At 41.6% G+C, this 15,665-nt stretch overlaps 1 protein-coding gene across 5 annotated transcripts in view; it reads right to left on the reverse strand.

Moving 5' to 3' along the window:
* The window catches only part of LOC129044906 (uncharacterized protein C1orf226), a 313,541-nt gene that overhangs the window by 35,185 nt on the left and 262,691 nt on the right, over positions 1-15,665 (reverse strand). For all 5 annotated transcript variants that reach the window (XM_054503141.2, XM_054503131.2, XM_063649453.1 and 2 more), the window contains one exon: positions 7,374-7,515. In XM_054503141.2, coding sequence (XP_054359116.1) covers positions 7,374-7,515 — 142 coding nt within the window. The remainder of the gene's footprint in view (positions 1-7,373; positions 7,516-15,665) is intronic.

Below are 15,665 nucleotides of genomic sequence, written 5' to 3' on the forward strand. Positions count from 1 at the left end.
CAGCAATAGCAGATAATCTGGGTGAAGATTCAGGAGCATGAGATAACCAGTTGCTTGAAGTTCCAGAGGAGGTGAGATGGAGGTGGAATGCAGAGGCAGGTGACAGGAGAAGGTCACTGTCCACTGAGACAGAAACTGGGGACAAGCAGGGCTGCTGAATGGTGAAGTAGCCCTGGCTGAGTTTGGGGATCACAAATGTGTAATCAGTCTGTGGGTGGCAGTTTTCTCCAGTGCTGTTCAGTGTCACAGGGCAAAAATGAAAAAATACTCCTGAGTTAATGTAGAACTGCGGTTTAGCCAGATTGGTACAGTCAAATGAGAAAGGAGTTACAAGCTCAGTCCCAAAGTGCTTGAAATGGCCACTTTTTGCCTTGAAACCGCAACAATAACAGCTTAAACTTAAACAGCACTTACTATGCTTCAGGCACTGCACTAGTTTTATGTGTATGGGCTGAGTATCCCTATCTGAAATGCTTAGGACTACAGGTGTTTCAGATGTTAGAGTTGCCTATTTGCATATTTATGAGATATCTTAGAGATGGGACCCATGTCTAAACATGAAATCCATTTATGTTTCATATGCACCTTATATAGCCAAAGATAATTTTATACAATTTTGTGCATGAAACAACATTTGTGTACATGAAACCATCAGAAAGCAAAGGTATCAAGTGTGGAATTTTCCACTTGTGGTGTCATGTTGGTGCTCAAAAAGTTACTGATCTTGGAGCATTTCAGATTTTGGATTTTCAGATTAAGGATGCTTAACCTGTATTAACTGATTTATCATCATAACTAAGAGGTAGTTACCAGGAATTGGGGGGAAGGGAGAGATGTAGGTCAAAGGATACAAAGTTGCAGGTACGTAGGATGAATAAGGCCAGAACTCTAACGTACGACACGAGGATTCTAGTTAATAATATCATATTCACAATCTTTGCTAAGAGAGTAGATGTTAGGTGCTTTTCTCACATTAAATTTAAAAAGTTTTATTTTCAAAAAAGGTATATTTTACCAAAAGGCTCCAAGCCCTTTCCCATGTTGGACTGTCTGCAGCTGGGGGAGGAGGGTCACCTCCAGGGGAACAGGGTCTCACCCAGGAAACCCTCTCCAGAAGGAGTCAGAGAAGCAGTATAGGGCACAACAGGGCAAGTGCCACAGGGACAGTGGCCCCACCTGGCTCGGAGTCCCAGGTATGGCCAAGGGCAGCTGCTGCCAAATGATACAAAAGATAAAACTCCCCCAGGGAGGGAACAGTAGTAAGAACAGGGAGGAAAGAAAGACAGGCACAAAGAGGGAGAGAGGGAAGAGGCACACAATGAAAGTGAGCAACATCATTGAAAGCACCGCTGAAAATTATGAAAAGACATGACAAGACAGCACTTTCCAGCTCCTCAGAGTAAACATGTTTTTTTCTGCACAATGGAGGGCCTGCTGACATGTCAGGTGGGGCAGCTCCACTGGAAAGATAAACATTGCACTAAATGAAAAGCTCCCAAACATGAAAGTGAGATTCTTGTAAAAAAAACAATAGCCAACAGTTCAACTCTGGGAGCTCAAGGTGCGCCATCAGACAACAATCTTAGTAGAGTCAAAAATGCTCTGGGAGAAGCATTTACAGTGAGAAGAAACATATTCCTAGCAGTTTATAGACAGTGAAAACATGTGTGGGGCTGTAAAAAGGAAGTGACTAATGGGTTAGGCAGTAAACAGCCTTCTTTGATAAGAAAACATTTCCAATCCCAGAACCAAATGCAAATTCCAAATGCTCAGATTCAAAGTATGGTTTAGCCTCATGGCCTCGGCACTACACAATTAACCAGAGGGCGTCCAGTTAATCATTTCACTTGGACCCGTCATAAAATCAGTACTGGAGAGGCCTTGTCTAGTTCCCTCACTGTACAGATGAGATCATGTATTCTGGAGTCTGCATTGGAAAACTTAATAAACAGTGGGTACTTGTAACATTAGAAAACTCGATAAACAGTGGGTACTTACGGAGAGCATATTACATGCTAGGCACCATGCTGCTTTACATATTCTCTCACAATACCAGACAGATGAGAAAACGAAGCTCCAGAGAGAGCATGAAATTTGCTGAGGATTCGCCAGCTGAAAGGTGGTAGAGTCAGGATTCAAGTCCCAGCGGTTCCAGTGCTGGAACCCAAGCCCTCAGTGGCTCCTCTAGCCCACGGCTCCAACTCTCTCTCCATTCTGTCTCTTCATTTCTGTGGTTGTTGATTTTATGTGTCAACTGGGCTAGGCCACTACCGTACCAAGGTATTTGGTCAAACATTATTCTAGATGTTGCTGTGAAGGTATTTTTTTAAGTGAGATTAACATTTAAATCAGTAGACTCTGAGCCAAGCCAATTACTCCCCCATAAGGTGGGAAGACCTCATCCCATCAGTTGAAGGTCTTTTTTTTTTTCCCCACTCTTTTGGAGACGGAGTTTCGCTCTTGTTGCCCAGGCTGGAGTGTAATGGTGCGATCTCGGCTTACCACAACTTCCACCTCCTGGGTTCAAGCAATTCTCCTGCCTCAGCCTCCCCAGTAGCTGGGATTACAAGCATGCACCACCATGCCCAGCTAATTTTTTGTATTTTTAGTAGAGACAGGGTTTCTTCATGTTGGTCAGGCTGGTCTTAAACTCCCAAGCTCAGGTGATCTGCCCGCCTCGGCCTCCCAAAGTGCTGGGATTACAGGCACCAGCCACCACGCCCGGCAAAGTTGAAGGTCTTAACAGAGCAAAGGCCGACCTACCTGGAGGAAGAGGGAATTCTGCCATATGGGCCCATGAGCCATCTCTGTCTTTCTCTTTCTTTCTATGTCCCTAACACAATTTTCATCACCCCACAGGCCCTCTCCTCACCTACAAGAGCAGGGGAGAGCCCTTGCTGCCTCCCTTTATATTATTTAACACATCCAGCCCATGCTTGATCTCCTTGCAGAGACTCAGCGCTCTGTTGGACATCTTAAACCTTGAAGAAACTATACGGGGCCTGATGGGCTTTTCTAGAATGGACCCAGACGTTTCCTCATGTAGAATATCAATTCCATTTTTCTTAGGAAGAGTAGTATACGGAAGCCAAGCAGCTGAGGTCTCACGTATAGTAATGTGGTTTGGGAAAACTATCTCCAAAAAGGTAATATAAAAGAGAGAGAAACATAGCTGGTATGCCTGTTATTTCCAAGCTGACCATCTGTTACAATCAAGGAGTGTGACCACACTGGCCTCTATTTGTAGCCATGGTCACTGTCACCACCTTCTCATCAATACTCTGCTCAGCCTCCCAGTCTCACCTCAATTCTACCAGCATCCCTGACACCAAGTGTCATCATTCCTCATCAAAAGGGTCTGCTTAAAAGTTGAAATCTCTCCTTAATCTCTGTTCATTTTGGCACACAGTAAGCATTTAACAAACACTTGTTGACAATGACTAAAACGTATGTACTCCTTGCCACACTCACTGACTCTGTCAGTTTAATCAACAAGTCTTCACTGTGCTGGGAAGTCCCTACTCTCCCAGAGCTCACACTCCACTAAAGACAGAGGATGCTATGCTATACGTCTGGTACACAGTAGACTAAATGTTAATGTTAACGGCATCAGCCAGGAGTGAAGAAAACACAGGAACCCAGAAAAAAAGGGTTTAAATTTTCTGAACGAGAGTGGGAGGTGAAAGTCAGGCTTCCCAGAAGACAGTGCTGGGCTTGAAGGATGAGTAAGATGTCTGCATGGAGGTGAAGGCAGGGACCCATGGCAGAGGGAACAGCGTTGACTGTGGCTGAAAGGTCCACGATACTTACTATATGTTCAGGGCAGGAAGGAGCTCAGGGAACAAGGGAGGAGTGAAGGAAGTAGGTCTGAAAGAAAAGTATAGGAAGTGATCCTTATGGAATCCCCACTGAGTCCCCAGGGAATCGTGAATCACATCAAACCCGCTCCACCCAGCAGACCACTGGAGGGGCAGAAGTGCAAGGAGAGAGCAGCTCCCACTGCAAAAGGGAAGTAAGATCTAGCCCTTGGTGTTGTTTACATAAAATGCTATCCAGGTGGTTCTCTCCACCTGGCCAGACCATATAACCCTGACCTCTGTGGCCAGCAGATGAGTGACAGGTTCTGATTAACTACTTGGAGATTAGATTAAATTCCTCTGATGGTTGTTCTGTGATAATAACTGTTCAAACATTCAACCTCTGGGCATCCTCTCTGCATCCAACCTCTTTCACTCCAGGAACAGGTGTCTTCACCGGAGAAAATATCCTTTACTTTTTGGTTAAACTTTCTTTGTACATGTGTATACTGGCTGCCAATGTGACTGTGGGTTTAAAAGCTTTTGAGAGTTAGGATGTGGCTCTCTGCCAGTCAGGCCACCAACAGGGCATGGGCATGACCAAAGAAGAGTTAACAATGTAAGACTTCAATCTTCTCCAGCTGGCAGTTCTTATGGCAAATCCTCCAATTCAGAAGTGAGCAGATTGGTTTCTGTTCTTTGAGCCAAGCAACCAGCTAGAGGTCTGATGTGTCCTCCATATTAGGTTTATAGGAAACCATCACCATTATGCTCTAAAAATTGACCAGCAGAGATACATAAAATATTCACCAAAGTCTACCTCTATCTCTCTGTTTTATCTCTAAGCCCTAGATCACAGAGATGGAAAAATTTTGAGGTTTACATCACATTAGTACTATGGCCTGCTAAAACTGAGACTGGCCAGGGGTACATGACAAAATGCAAGGCTCCATCTGTGTGATAATATTTTATGAGTCAAGATCACTGAGATGCTGTCATTAGTAATAGAATGTCACTACTTAATAGAAATGAGTAAGCCAAAAGAGAAGTAAAGTAATTCCCTCTAGTCACATAGAAACTGAGCACTAAGATGAAAATAATGTCAGGTTTTCAAGATTTATAACTAATACATATCCAAAGTATAAAGGCTATAAAAGTACAGTGAAAAGTCAATCTTCCTGCCACCTCAGCCACCCAGTTCCTTTTCCCAGGATGAACCACAATTACCAGTTTCTTGTGTACTATTCTGGAGATATTCCATGCATAAGAAATGTGTGTGTGCATGCATGTGTATACATATATACCTACATATACACACACATTTAAATCTATGCATTTTTAATACAATTGGTAGCACGTCATACCCACAATTCTATTTTTTTCCTTTATTCACAATTCTAAACTTTGACGTTTTTAAGTAAGCAAAATATCTTGAAGATGGCTTTAAATCAGTTCATAGAGAACTAACTCATTCTTCTTAATAGTTGTGCAGTATTCCATTATTTGTACCACCTTGTATTGTAATTTATTTAAAAGTTCCCTCTTGCTGTTTCTGATCCTTTGGTTCTGTAACAAATTCTTTGCTATGTAACCTTATATAGAAATCATTTCACACCTGTATGGGTCTACCTTTAGGATTAATTCTTAGAAGGGAATTTGAAAGAAATTTGGGAGTCAAAAGGCATATGAATTTTCAAATTTAATAAGGATTTCCACATTTTTCTCCATAGGGATTCCCCCTCTATCATATGCTAAATTTGCAAACACATCTGGGTCTGTATATGAGTTTCTATTCTGATCCATTCAGGCACTTATTTGAACATGAGTTTCACCTATTATAAGTACAGTTTTACCGGAAAGCCACTCCTCCTCTGCTATCATTCATCTTTTCCAGAATTTTTTCTATTCTTGTTTTTTTAAATTTTCACATATTTACTTAAAAATAATAATAGCATACATGTATGTGGTGCATACTCTGTGCCAAGCACCAGGCTCAGCATTTTAAAAGTATCAGTTTATCTGCCAAGCACCAGGCTCAGCATTTTAAAAGTATCAGTTTATCTAATTATGACAATAATTCTGAAGTACACAGTACTACTATTTCTATTTTTCAGAAGAGTAAACTAAAGCACAGAGAGGTTATGGAACTTGCCCAAGATCACACAGGCAGTGACTGGTGCAGCTACAATGCAAAGCAAGGGTCTTCTCTCTGAGCCACTTTGCAATGCTGCCATTTGCAGACTAGGGTTTCTTTTGTTGTTTTTTAACTTTTTGAGTGGGATGCTTAATTCATGTGACTTTCATGATTTGTCATCTGTTAACATAAATAACTGAACCTTTGAATTTTCCTCTGAGCGCTGCTTTAGCTATATCCCATGAGTTTTGAATACTGTAGCTTACTGTAGTGCCTCTTTTGCTGTTAGAAATCTGTATTGTCATGTTAAATTTATAGATAAACAAAGAGAGAATTAACATTTTTATGATGTTGAACTTTCCCATCCAAGAATATGGCATGTCTTTCCATTTAAGATTTTTTCACAGGAAACAAACACATTTTTATTGTGATTATTCATAAGTATCTTATTTTTTAAATTGTTATTTTAATGGATTTTTTTCCTCCACTATGACTTCTAACCAGCTGTTCTTGGAATATATGAAAATCACAGATATATCTGTATGTGTTATTGAACTTTGACTTTCTAGCTGAATTCTCTTATTATTTCTAATAGTTCTCAGTTTATTTTCTTGGGTTTCCCCTGTTAAAAATTAACATAAACTATTTTTTTTTTACCTGCTCTTTTTCTTGCCCATACTTCATTTTTTCACATTTATTGTCTCCTTCCTGACTTGTTTTTTTGAGGCAGCCTAGCTCTGTAGCCCAGGCTGGAGTGTGGTGGCACAATCTTGGCTCACTGCAACTTCCGCCTCCTGGGTTCAAGCAATTCTCCTGCCTCAGTCTTCCAAGTAGCTGGGACTATAGGCGTGTACCACCACACCTGGCTAATTTTTGTATTTTTAGTAGAAAATACAGGCAACATGGCAGGGATCCGCCATGTTGGCCAGGCTAGTCTTGAACTCCTGGGCTCAAGTGATCTGCTCATCTCAGCCTCCCAAAGTGCTAGAATTAACAGACTTGAGCCACTGCGCCCGGCCTCCTTCCTGACTTTTAATGAGGGATATTAAAACACTATCCATATTGGGGGCTTATAGAACTACAGAAGTTAGAAATTTAATAAAACAAACTAGGTAATTATAAATTTATGTTCTTTCTAATTTGTTTTATGGGGGTGCTTTTTTACTGAAAATTTCTTTGAAGTCAGATTTGGTAGTATAGCAGCTCCACCTCTCCCTGATATCCAGTTTAAATACTTCTTCATTTAATAATTTAAACATCTTTAATTTCTGTTATAAAAGTAATACGTGTTCCTTAAAGAGAATCTAGAATTTAGAGAGAAACGGAAAAAATTAAATGTTTCTTAAAATGAGTTCACAGCCTGGGGGTCAGGGCAGTGATCCACCGGAGCCTACTGTGTGCACCGCCTCCCCACCCACATCCGCAGAAGCCGCAGTGCCTACCTGGGTCCCCTGAGCTGTTGCTGTTCCTCTCACTCTCTCCATCTTCCTGGCCATCTGCATTCTGCTGCGTGTGCTGCAGGCTCAGCTTGTGGCAGACCTCAAAGGCCTGCCCCACCGTCCGAACGATTCTCATAGCTTGGCTCTGGGAAGGAGAAAGGAGAAGAACATGGTGGGTGAGGATGCACAAGGGGCGTGTGGACAGAAACTCACGAAGCAGCCAAAGAAAGAGACAGAAAAATCTAAAGTTGTTCAGATATGCACATACAAATGAGTGCAAAGACATTTCCCCTTTCTGAAATACTCCAGAAAACAGAAACTGTCACCACAGTTCTGAAACAATCAGTCAACTGAAAGGACAGATAGCAAATATGCCAGTTATGGACTTAGCCCCAATTCTTCCCTCCCATGTGAAACACAAGTAGTCAATATGCTTCAGAATCTTTTGCCAGCCATGATCAAATGTTCAATGGGTCCATCAAACTAAGAGGAACTCGGCTATCATTTTTTTCTTTTTTGAATGCTGCTGCAAATGTTGAGTTTCCCTGGAGCTCCTGCAGACCAAGGGCAGTGGTAACATGAGGCTTGGAAGCCACGGCCTAAACAGCAGAAACCAATGGAAGCTCAGCACCCAGCTCCTCTGGAACACTACTAGTTGGCAGCCAACTAAATCTAAGGTGAGACTTTCCCAGACTTACTCCAAAGACCTCACGTGCTTGGGTCTGTTCTGTGGCTCCTTCCTTTTTCTTGTTTTGGTATTTAATCTCTTGCTTTAAGAGCCCAAGAAGGGAACTTGACCCTAGTTCCCAGTATTCCACCGTTTAACTAGGAGAGGAGAGAGAGGACAAAGAAGCCTGCTCCTATGTAGAGTCTCAGGCCACCCATGCAGGCTGTGAGGAAGAGACACATGCAGGGTTCCAGGGCATGGCCTCAAAGGTGGATAACTGATTATGGTTTGATGATGTCAGCTTTTGTTTTCTTTCAAGGACAGAAATGAGTGATGTGGTTTATTTAGAGTTTCAGAGCTCAGGCTGGGAAGGGCTCAGCACACTGCTTCTCTTACTTCAGTGGGCCTCAAGCATCCCACCACCATGGGCTACAATTTAATCTAATTGTGATTGTCACCTTATACTCAAGTCTAACATTCATCGTGTTTTGGATGATCTGACTTCGGGTCAGCCATGGCCACCTGTTGACACCATATAGTCCATCAATCACATCGAACTCCCCCGCCCCCAGGTAATGGGAGCAATCAAGTAGGGCTTTTCATCAGCATGAGGTAGCTGGTATTACATCACCTAACTGATACCCAGTGTTTTGAGAAGTCTAGAAGGCCTTGTTGAAGGTAGTCATAAAAAAGATGAGCTAATTGTAATATGAAATGCATAAATGAAGCTCATATTACAATGAGCTCATCTTTCTTATCACTATCTTCATGAACTCCTAGGGACCTTGGAACCTTGTGTACAGAACAACTGCTGTAGTCCATTCTCTGCTGGGTATAACTTCTAAAACTGCTTTTCCTCAAGCCTGGAGTCATTTCTATGTTCCTTCTGCTTATTTCAGGCCAGAGCATCCATATTAATGTGAAAAGGCATCTTGACTAATTATCATCTACATGTCAATTTGAGATCTCAGTCAACTCTACTGCTCCTTATATTCTTCAGTTCAAATCTACTCCTAGAAGTAATTGTTTTATAGCTCTAACCTTTCTTAGCCATTAGACTAACTCCAGGGATATTCTCCATTGGTCTCTCACCTGAAATATCCTGACACTTCTGGGAGATAAGAACCTTAAGCGAAGCAGGAGGAGATGGGTAACTTCTGTGGGGTCCACCATCACCCAGTGGCGACTCAGAACCTCTGTTTTCTATGTCTACCCTTAATTTCCTCCTGTGTCCACAGGGCAGGCTTAGGCCCCTTCTCATACCATAGGCTTGCAGTGTGTAAGACATGACTGTTCTATCTGCACAGAAAGTTGAGAAGCAGTAGACATCAGTCCTAAGCAAAAAGCCCCTACACTTCCCACTCCCAAAACACACAAAAAGGTGCGATTTAGAAGACACAGTCCCTAACAAATGTGGGCCAGGAATACTCCAGCTTTCTACATTTCCTTTAGCCATCAAGCTGTGCTGTGCTTAGGAGGCTGTGCCAGGAAGCTTAACTCTCAGGTGAAAAGGGAGAAGTAAAGGCTCCTACATCCAAAAGTGTTATTCCCCTGGGCCTTGAGATTTTTTTGGTTCCTATTCCTTTTATGAGAGTAAGAGCAGACTGCCTATGGTTAATCGTCTACGGCAAAGCTCATTACTAGTTTACTAAACCTTAGGTATGACTTTATTCTGCCTATCATGTATACCCAGTGTCCACTATACAGAAACCTTCCTCTACTTTCTTCTCTGACTCTTGGGAATTTTGCTCCCCCAGGTATCTTTACAAAAGGTAAAAAAGTAAATGTTTTAGGTTGTAACAATAAAATATGGTAAGTCCAAATGATATGTAGAGATTAAGTGTTTAATTCCATTACTTTCTTCTCTTACATGAATTAACCCAGATATCTCATACTGAATAAATATCTGCAAAGATTGAGTTAGTCTTTTCCCATTGGTATCATTCCCAGGGTACAGACCCAGCTTCCCCCTTTAAAATACAGTTATATAGAAAATTCTAAATTCACTACTGAGTTTGTTCCTATAACATCTCAGGTTTTCCTAAGGAGGCTGTGTTACAAATTCCATCATCTCTGTAAATCACAGATACTTCCTTTAACCAGCTTTTAAGATGATATTAAAAATTTAAAGATCCTCAGACAAATGTCCCTGATCTATGGGATTAGACAAGGGTAGGAATCAAATTTCTAAATTTATCTTTGGAAGGAATCCCTCAGATTTAAATAAGAGGATAAAGGTGGTGGGAGAATGACTTCACAGAGGACCTGTATTTCTCAGGCATCACAAGATGACAATGGATGATGGGCTATGCTCAGAACGGAGCATCTTAAGAATGTAGACTCCAGCTCAAATCTCTATTCTGCCACCTTTATCAAGGACAAACTTGTGGAACATACTCACATGTTCAACCATCTATAAGCCCAGTGGCTGTAAGGAAGTGGGCTGGTTTTAATGGTTAATATTGATAACACTTCATTTTTACATTTTACTAGTATTTTTTACTAGGATCAGCAGGTGACCCTAACCTCTACCTGATTCCCCTGAAAAAGTAGAAAATGCAGACTTTAGGTTTACTGGTCCTGCCTTCCCCATGCTGGAAAGGGCTTCCCATCCTTCAGCCTCCCATTTCCTTCCTATCCTCCCTCCATCAGTTGTTCTCTACAGTATTTCTGTAACTGCACTGAAAAACTGAATATATGATAGCACCTACCAAAGTGCCTGGCATACAGTAAATGCTCAAGAAATGTTTTATCCTGACTATGGAATTCACTGTACCAAGAGGCAATTAAGACAGAAAAGAAAAAGCAGTGCAGGAAAGGTGGAACTATTTTTATCATAGTAGAAACATAAAGTGACTAAGGGAATCATCTCTTATGTATGTATGCTAACATCCAAAAGGCTGTGCATCAGATAGCACAGCCTCCACCATAACAGCAGAGGAAAATTCCTGAGCCAAATGGATCTTTGGTCTGAGCTAGTATGATAGTTTCTATATGTGAGGAAATTGTTGCATTAAGAGTTCTAGATCTGCATACTGAGTGGTAAATGGTTTAATAATTAAATTAATAAATTAAATGGTTTAATTTATCCTTTATTTTACTCCTTTAATGTGAAGGTTATATTTCTATTCACAGTAAAAGGACACTGTAGCATGTTTTATAAAGAGCCCTCTGCACTGGAACACATAATCAAGCTACTCTAACTGTTTTACAGAGTGACTACATACATACACATAAAAGAACTGCCCTTCCTATCTACCACTCGGGGAGTCAGAAGGGGCTAAACAGCTCCTCACTGTACTCATAAATGGCTATGTGAGTTCTGATGTCCCTTGACCTTTTAGGCTCTCCTTGCTTCACCATTAAAAAGTCTACTTTTAGAGGATTCTATATGGGGACCTCGTTAGCGAGGTGATTACTTGAAGGTGGTCAGTAGAGGCAGCCTGTGCCTGGGAGGGGCTGTGTCTTCACCATCTGCTCTCTGCACAGCCATGCTGGCTCCTGCCTGCTAGGCATACCCCACTTAGCTACCCCACCTTCTGGCCTGCCGGGCAAGAAAACTGGTTCTGCCTTCAACTCCGAAATGCAAAAATCACACACGCTGGGATTTTATCATTAATTAGCCATGTCTGCATCCAAGAGGGAGAACTCTGGTAAATAGCAGCCTTAAAAAGAGTCCCTTCCAGAAGTTTTTATGAACGCTTGTTTGTGGGTCTTCTAGATCACAGTGAAGCAGTTGCTCCCACCTCATGACGACATACAGGCCTTTGGAGACTAAAGCGGAGGTTTAAAGATTGAAGGCAGCGAGGTATAAAGAGTAAACAAGTGGAACATTGACAAGGCAGCCTTTTTGAGTTCCAAAATCTGGCCATTCTCTGGAATTTACTAGATTTTTTAAAAAAGCATCATTATACTGCATTATTTCTGTACAAATCCAGTTTAGTTTTACATAAGCCCCTAAAAGTGCTTTGCCACACGGATCAAATCTTCTCGTCCAAAAGCCATTTTCTATCAGCAGCCCGAAAGTATCTGTGGGCTCTTCATTGTCAAGATTAGGCTGGATATGGTTGCTTTGATGTTTTCAAAGCTGGAAAGGGATGTCTAACCTCAGAGTGGCTCTTAGCTCCAGATGGAGAGCCTGCTCATGGGAGTGTCAATTACAGGCAATTTTGTGAAAATACAGCTGGAAAGGAAGCTTAAAACTGTATACACTTACCTTATACACACAGCAGTGTTTCTTCAAACCACCCATCTTTTCACGCTGACACAGCTCCTTCTCCCACAACCCTAGGACATCCCTCAAGCCAGAACCAAAGTTAAGTCCAAATGCAATGAACAGCTGTTCTCCTCAGCACACCTAATGTGGTATCAACTTCATACCTAGCAGGAGTCAACATTTGATGAACTGCGGCAAGGGTAATGAAAATAACACTATAATCACAATCACTGTGGGTTGTACACCCAAAAGCAAACAAAAGCCGACAGTGGTAGCTTTAGGAAGACATAAATCAAAAGGTTGATTCCTGTATGTACCTCACTGGCCCATAGAAAAATTATAGTCAATCATGATTTTATTTTCTCCCATCAAAGTACACACCAGACCCGACCCTGCTTAGCTAATGAGATCAGACACACTCAAGGCGGTATGGCCATAGACCATGATTTTATTTTCCATTCTCTTTCTTAACGACTTTGTAGTTGGTTGGTCCTATGAAATTTGGGAATCTTTAAGTGCCATATGCATGTAAAGAATGGTTCTTATTAGTCATATTCTGTAGCTGATTTGATAAATAATCTTGGGCACTGTTCCGAATTTCACTGTCCTGAAAGAAGCTCTCTCTTTACTTTACAACTTACAAAGAGGATTAAGAGTCATCAGACAAGCAAGTAGAGAGTATAAGTACAAAATACCAGATGAAGATGATGATGACAATGACAATAATAAGAGGAGAAAAGAGAAGAATGGGGGCACACATCTTGCAGGTAAGGTTCTTTAATGGTCTACCAGCTCTCTAGTTTACTATTCCCCTGTCCCCTCCTCCACTCCCCCTCTCCCCATCTCTTTTGGGCACTCAAATTTGACTGACAAGTGGTTCTGAATTTTAGAGAACTGAAGTCCATGAGGTCAGCTGTGGGACAGCTCACAGATTTATAATTCTCATCTATCACAGCAATACAAGATAATGTCCTTATCTTGACCTTAACTGCCACAGAATCTCAACAAAAATAGAACTGAATGTCATGTTTCTTTAATGTATTTTTTTGGGTGGGGGGGAATCTTAGTAAAAGATTCAGCTTATGTCTATCAAATGATCTTAATCTATGGAATTTACAATGCCAAAGCATGAAAATACATTTATATTTGGACTTCTACATAGAGTAGGATCTACAGTACTAAGGCTCTGAAATGGTTTTTGTTCAACACATTATTTAGTGGCTTTGATTATATAATTTGGTTGAGGTGATGCCTTGGACATCAGAATATTGCTCAGTATAAGGAAAGTTTAGTTTCAAAGCAGGTGTGATTTTCTACATTGACAGGACATACTGCATCTTAAAGTTTCCAACAGATAGCTGTGTTTTCCTTCTATTCTGCTAGTCCATGAAACATAGTACCCTAGAGAAGAGAAGTCTGAGTTATAATCCCAGTGCTGTCAGAACCAACTGGGTGACTGGACAGTTAATTCACCTTTCTCAGTATTGATTTTCTCATCCAGAAAGAGAGTGATTCAGACTAGATGAGTTCTGAGACCCATGCTTCCTGCATTTTGACTTCCCAACTCAACCTAAAGTATAAAAAACAGACTCTTTCTCTAACTTTAGAACTTTCCTATCTTTCGTCTCGTAAGTTTGACCAGGCAAGTGACTTATTCTTTAGCACATGGCTGTCATCACCATTCAAAATCCATTGCAACCTCTAAAGGACAGTTCAACCTCACAGCTGTGGCCCCCAATTTGATAGTGACAGCATTATAGGAGGAAATTATTTCTCCTAACCCAAACCAATTGAGCTGTGATTGCAGGCAAAATTATTTCAAGAAGCTGCCCGTGAAGATAATGGGGAGATGCCTGAAGCTCCTGTTAATCACCAGCACTTCACGCACTGATGCATTAATAAGTGCAGTCACTGGTAATCAGGGCAGACAGCCATATACTCCTAGGGCTAGGAGAAAATGACAGGAGGATGACATCCACTCCACGGGAGAGGTCAAGAGACCATGCAAGAGTCTTCTCGAGAGGCAAAAGGCCCTGCAAATGAATACTATCATTATATCCCCCAAGGAGGGGAAACGAGGAATGCCCGTGTTATTAGCAAGCGTCTCCACTGGATGCTCACAGTGAGGAAAAGACCCACTCCCATCCCTCCTTTCTAGCATGGGTCTGAAGAGTGCTAGGGTCCCTCCACCACAATCCTGACAATCCTTCCCAGTCATAGAGAATTTGTTCCTTAAAGATCACGTCACTTCACACACAACAATCAGCACTCCTGAGATGCCTTTCATCTTATTTGATGGCTAGAGAAAACTCAAGTCCAGAAAGGCTCACGTATCTTTCATATGGGTTTTGTGTAATAGGGTTTAGCACTCAAAGTCCTGGCCTGGGAAGGAGGAAGCCTGTTTCTAATCTCAGTGGCATCATTGATTCACTGTGTGACCAAGGGTGATTTACTTCCCTGGGCCTTTTCTTTCTTCAAGTACAAAACTGAGTCAATATTAACCATACAAGGATATTATGAGGAAAAAAGGAAAATCTATGTTAAAGTGATTTGGGCCATTCAAAGTTAAGGAGCTCTTCATACCCATGTAATAATTACAGCAGAACCCAGTTACAAATGGGTCTTCGAAAACAAAGAAACTTCTGAGTTATATAACTTCCTCATGAGCCAACAACAATAGTATAATGGAGTGGGTAAGAGTGTGAGCTCCACAGTCAGACCCTCTGGGTTCAGTTCTGACTCCATTACTTATTGAGTCTTTACACACATTATGTACCTTAAGGCCCCATTTTCCCACCTATAAAACGAAGAGCATAACAGCACCTACCTCACAGGGCTGCTGTGGGAATAAAATTAGATCATTCATATAGAGAGCTTTGAACAGTCTCAGGCATATAGCAACTAATCAAAACAGGTTAGATATTATTATCTGATGTAATATGAGGCTGGAACTTAGATAATCTAGAGTATAGAAGAATAGCAGGTACCATGTTATATTCCTGCAATATTTTGCTATCTAGCTTCTGGTGAAAGCCCACTTGAAAAAAACTTAGCTCAAGGATACAATTCCCAAGGTGGGAGCCACATTGGCTATCTGTGTGAGTGGCCCAAGGAAGATCTATAGGTACAGAGTAATAGCTGTGCAGGGAGCAAGGTCGAGGGAGGCCCTCAACCAGGAAAGCTGAGACACCCGACCCATATTCTCAACCAACAGAGGAGGTAACCCTTTCCCCATGTGAACTGTAGGGTGATGATGACACCCCATTAGAGGCCATGAGAAACGTGCCATGGGCATATACGCAGGGGACATGATGTGATATGAAACAGCAATAACCAAAGTCCCGACAGAACAAGGATCTCAGACAAGGTTTTTCTACACTATGACCAACACGAGGGCTCTGGAGAACACCCA

Source organism: Pongo pygmaeus, chromosome 1 (genome assembly GCF_028885625.2).
Source record: "Pongo pygmaeus isolate AG05252 chromosome 1, NHGRI_mPonPyg2-v2.0_pri, whole genome shotgun sequence".
NCBI classification, from domain to species: domain Eukaryota; kingdom Metazoa; phylum Chordata; class Mammalia; order Primates; family Hominidae; genus Pongo; species Pongo pygmaeus.